General features: G+C 39.9%; 1 protein-coding gene across 1 annotated transcript in view; it reads right to left on the minus strand.

Moving 5' to 3' along the window:
* The window catches only part of SFMBT1 (Scm like with four mbt domains 1), a 38,124-nt gene extending 32,820 nt beyond the window's left edge, over positions 1-5,304 (minus strand). The window contains exon 1 of the mRNA XM_009639356.2: positions 5,172-5,304. Within this exon, the coding sequence (XP_009637651.1) occupies positions 5,172-5,199 (28 nt within the window). The 5' untranslated portion in view covers positions 5,200-5,304. The remainder of the gene's footprint in view (positions 1-5,171) is intronic.
* Between the last annotated feature and the right edge of the window lie 238 nt (positions 5,305-5,542).

Genomic DNA, 5,542 nt, shown 5'->3' on the forward strand with positions numbered 1-5,542 from the left:
AGCAAAATGGGATGGCAGTGACATGACATAGAAGTAAAGCTTTTAATTTTCACTTTTAGACCAGTTCTGTCATCTGCACCATAGCTGTCTTTCTGAATGAACACGAGAGATTGCCATCTCTCAGTAGCAGGAAGCCTGATACTTTGTTTGTATTTGAAAACAGAGAAATCTCTGTGTATCACAAGCATGGGGAGAGCTCAGCAAAGGTTACAGGACACCAACATTGCCTACACACTCAGCCTTTCTTAGGACAGGTGGTAGCTGTTCTTTGAAAGAGTAGTAGCTTGAGTAGGAAACATTACATGTCAAAAAAAATGAATGAAGTACTATTACATGCCTTTATCAGACCTGGGGACATGCCGACAACCTTCTAAGTATGCTCCACAACAGTTCTTAGTCCTCAAATAGAGAGGGGCAAATATTTGCGCAAAAGTCTGAGCTACGTTAAATCACCTAAAAAACCTTCAGGTCTTGAGTGTAAAGTGGGTTCATTTTATCTTCAAACTGATTGTTAAGCTAATCGTTGACTTTTCATGTAATTCTAGGAATTATTATTTCCCTCAATTTAGAAATGCATGTTGTTAGCTTTTGCCTGCTGATTACAGTATCTGTTTTAAAGGTAGCTCGTATCTCTCCCAAACTCAATTTCATTTTGCTATTTTTAAATAACCACAGTTGGCTATATTGGCCTTTCATAAGCCTCAGAGCTCAAAAAATTCAGAGCTTGAATATAACCATCACTTTTAGGGAATAATTTTTAACTTACTGAAGAAACAGACCTAGAGAAGGACGAAAGTAAGTAATTTTATTTAAAATTTTTTGAGGGAGTAAAGACGATAAGGCACAGACCACAGCTGTTTGCAAATTAGGGTGGGGCTGATCAAAGCTTTGGCTGCAAGTCATTCTAAGAAAAATATAATTTCATTGCAAAATGTTGTTAAAACAGATTAAGTCATTAAAACTGCATTTTACTTTAATATAACCATAAAAATGCTTAAGTTCACAGCTGCAGAACCAAAGTGGGAAGAAACACTAGCTTCAACACAGCCTCTATGGTCAGTTAAAACGAAGAGCTAACTTTGTCTGATTTTTCTCCTGCCTAGAGAAACCCAGCTCACCCTTTCCCACTGAAAAGCACCCAGCTGCTTACCAGCAGCAACAACCCCACTTTCCTCCAACTCCAAAAAGCACTTTGTATGTAAAAAGCACTACTTGCAATGTCTAATGCATTCCTGTTTGAAGAAAAACATAAAGCAACATGACTGCTCTGTGCTTTTTAACAAGTTTGAAAGCCAAGTAGCTCGACCTGGGAATACCACAAGGATCTTGAGGCTTTCCAGCCGTGCTCGTTACCAAGCTGCTTGCCACACCAAGTCTTCAATAACGTGTTATCATCAGATAACTGTCTAAGGGGCAGTTAAGCTCCTTAAATGAGGCACAGGTCACTTAACACACTGAAAGGGTCAATTAGTAACTTATGTCACCACTTAATTGCTACAAGGAGCTCCTGAGAAAGCCAGTTTACATGCTGCTCCAGCTACCCTTTTGCCTCTAACTACAGTTAAAACCAGTTCCCAACTGGATCAGAGTTACCACAGGTCCTTTGTCACTCCACTAATCCACAGTCTCTGCAGCCTGTATGTTTTCGTATCCAAAAGAGCTGTTTCCTTCCAGGTCTGTGCTCGGTGAGAAGGGCTCAGGTTGCTTTCTACTGAGCAGTGCCCAAATCTCACCAGCGCACACAGAAGCTCTCTTGCAACTCATTTTTCACAGGGCGGGGGGAATAATCACAAACTCCTGTCCAACACTCATCACAAATTTTAATACTCTTCCTGCTTTATTTTAGGGAGTTTCATTGAGTCAGAGGGATTTTTTTTTTAACTTTTAAAAAAGCACCAAGAACTTTTGCAGTTCCATTCATTCATGAGGGTTCAACTCAGCTTGTGTTTACACTTTACTAAGGTTTTACAATCAAATGAGATGAGGTGATTAGCCTCACACTTCAACCACTGTGCACGCAGAGCTGGGGAGTTCAGGTGCTTTCCTCCCTCTAGGAGGCTAACACAGCAGAGGGCCGTACTTAGCTGTAGGATTTAACAAATCTATCTGCTGCTGGTCACACACAGCCCTGCCACAGCATTCCAGGTTATTTAGCGCAGCACTTACTGAATCAATGCGGAACACGAAAAGCTCATTGAATAAACCTCCAAGCAAAAATGCTGTATGAGGTTTCATAGTGCAAGCAGTAACTTAGTTTTTTAATTGTGGCATGCAGTAGGACTACATAAACCATGAAAAATCACAGAAATCAAGTATCTATTTTTCAACATCAGAATGCAGGAACACTCCAAAGGACCATCTCCCTGGTGAGGCTCATGCTAGCTGGAAGCCTTTCTGAGTCAGAATCCAATTGCTTTTCTGGTTGTATTGGCAGGACAGTTGCAGCAGAGCAGGCCCTGTTCAAAATCAAGCCTTTGATCTAGTCTGTTGGAATTTTTTGCAAGACCCTATTGCACAGCACCATCCTTGTGGGTTAGCAGATCCCAGAATACAGAGAGGACCAGTTTAATGAAGCTACGTTCTAAGGGGCCATATGTCTGTATTAAACGTCCTGATCAGTAGTTCAAACTACTCAATAAAACCTCAGATATTTACAAGAGAAATTCTCACTACTGTGAGAAAACTTGCAAATTAATATGACAGATGACAACAAGCAAAACTATATTTAATCCATTTAATCCTAAAGCACAATTTATTAATCTAATGCTGCATGGGTGTAAATATATGTATGTCCTCTCTTCCTCCCTGTATCCTTAAACACTACAAGTCCAAAATGAATTCAGCTTTCTACTACATGGAGACTATTTTTCTGTATTAGACGAGACGAGTGAGCCACACATTAGCTCAGTGGCAAAGCACAACTTTGGCAAAGGAGGGGAAAGAAACCAGATGTGATTCTCATCTCTGTGGCCTCGCCATACAACTAGCTTTTGTCAGCAAAGCTTTTAAATCAAGCTAACATTTTCTCAAGTAAAATCTGGGTTCTACAGAGGTTCTGTGGAGAATGCTTATTCACTCCAGAGGTGAGAAAATTATCTCTAAGAAACTTGGAAGTTTCCTAGGTAGGTGTATTGCTTCCCACTTATCACCATTTCTACCAGCATTATTGTGAACACTAACTCTTCCTTTCTGAATTTTACCATGAATTATGTCCTGCTGCTTTCTGATACATACAGGAAGAGAAAGAATACTGAATTGTACCATCTGGACACAAGAAGGTAGTGAAATATTAAGGACATTAGCCCTTATAAAAATACATGCAACAGAAACAGTCTACACCAGACTGTTTTGATCTTTGGATTCGAGTTAAATTCTCACTGCAAATAATTTTCATGCATCTTTAATGTGATTTAGTTGAAGACTGTCACATTGGTCATTTAAGTACATCACATTGAAGTCTGCAAGACCTTCAATTAAGGCTAACCTAAAGGTTTCTCACCCTGAAACTCAGATATATTTCAATACAATTTTAATAACAGTTAATCTTTTCCATCTATACCAGCTGCAAGGCCATAAATAATTAAAGACAGGCTGGAATTTCACCAGCTGAGAAAGACTGTGACAAGAATGAAAGTTGTCTTTTCCCCTCGTAGTACAGGAGAGCATCACAACCAACAGCCTTGACCACTCTCTGCGTTCTTATAGGCAGAGAACATCTATGTAAAAAACAAAGAGACAGAGGGGAATCTCTAAAACCTGCTAAAAATCATCAAGTGGAAAAAATGACGCCAGTCAAAGAATATGAAGGAAATGTTCCAGTAGTGATTGTGATTGGTCTAACTTGGAGCACTTCAGGAAACAGTATTAGAGGGCACAACAAAACCAATGTGCTTATGCTTACATGGGTAGCATTTGCTGGAAACTATCTTTGAACTCAGCAAGCAAAGCTCTCTTCAGTTACTGTTTGCTTTTCACAGCCACCTGTATTCAAACCAGGCACAGAAAGGATGCTCAGGAAAACAGCTGGTTAGTAATTTTGAGACAGTATCAAACCCTTCCTAGCCACTCCAAAAGCACATAGAGAGGACTGTGTGACCTCTGATACTTTTTGAGGAAGATGGAAAAATGTCAATAAAGGTTTTAGTAGAGGGATGTGCTATCGGCCTGTGAACACCCCATCGCTGACCACATATACATCTCCTTACTGTTCTTCTCATCTGCTCAAAGTGTTTTCTCTTTCTTACACTACATGACAGAAGTTAGCAGTTTCCACTAGCAGAGGAAACAGTATTTGCACATGCCTGGAGACATTCTGCATACTTGCTCATGCTGCTTTTTCTTGCTTATTTGAGGATATAATGTTGACAACAACTTGACTGATTGGCTATAATTAATAATCAAAAAGCATATTTCAGCATCATAAAGCAGATGAGAGCATTCTGCTAAAAGCACTGTAGATTAAAATCAGATGTAACATTTTTTCAGTAACACTGACAGCCATTAGACTTCCATAAAGTAAAAGTACAAAAACTACCAATAGTGAATTGTCCTATGAGAAGAGCTGCTTGTTGGACAGGTACCAAAGGAAAGTAATAGATAAAATCCTAATCCAACTGTTTACACTTGTAACTGCAAATTAAAATTTACTTTACATTAACTGTACCAACACTATATGTAAGGACCTCCTCAAGGAAAAGGAACAAACCATGGCAGGTGAGTCAGAAAAACGGATGGTCACTACCCCCATAAGGGTGTACAATCCCAGAACTGCTTCAGAAAGCTGTTAGTATCCCCAGCCACCCCAGACCGACACTCTTCCCAGCCTGGTGTTTCAAGGTGAACCAAAACCTGAGCTAATTTATCATAATATAACACTCTGTGGCAGGTTAGGAGTTGATATCCCAAGCCCATCAAAGTGGGCACACCAAGGCACATCAGAAAAACAGGACAGATCACAATAGCAGCAACCCTGCTTTTGAAATAGAGCAATAACAAACATAAACCCTGTAGCCAGAATCTAATCCACAATCATTGAAATTAGAGTCTCCCTGTACACAGTACACAGCATCAGATACATGCACTATGAAACATTCACTGTGCTTGTCTTTGTTTCATCTCACTTGTGAAGTTTTTTGAGACTTGTTAGCCAGGGAGCTGAGCCGGACTATTACCTGCATCATACTGCTGTTCTCCATTCATCTCCACAGTAGCCCAGTGGTTATTTCGAGCAAGCAGAGGCAGGGGAATCCGAGGCTGTCACAGTTTGGTGGTCATGAGTTGCCTCCCACCTTCGATTCTACTGGCAGCCAGGGCATTCAAGAAAGGATCCTGAAAAAAAACCTGAAAAGCACAACTGGTAAGAAAATCTTTATCGGATTTTAACTACTTTAAAGATACATTAAAAACATTCCTGTAGCAATAAGCAAGAAACCTTAAAGCAAACAAGGGCATCTCACTGAGTTTATGTATGTTTAGCTATTCCACACCCCTCATCTGAAGCCCAAACTGATTCTAGAAAAAAAACCACCATTTCCTAAATCAG

The sequence above is a fragment of the Egretta garzetta genome, unplaced genomic scaffold, assembly GCF_000687185.1.
Source record: "Egretta garzetta isolate BGI_Z169 unplaced genomic scaffold, ASM68718v1 scaffold215, whole genome shotgun sequence".
NCBI classification, from domain to species: domain Eukaryota; kingdom Metazoa; phylum Chordata; class Aves; order Pelecaniformes; family Ardeidae; genus Egretta; species Egretta garzetta.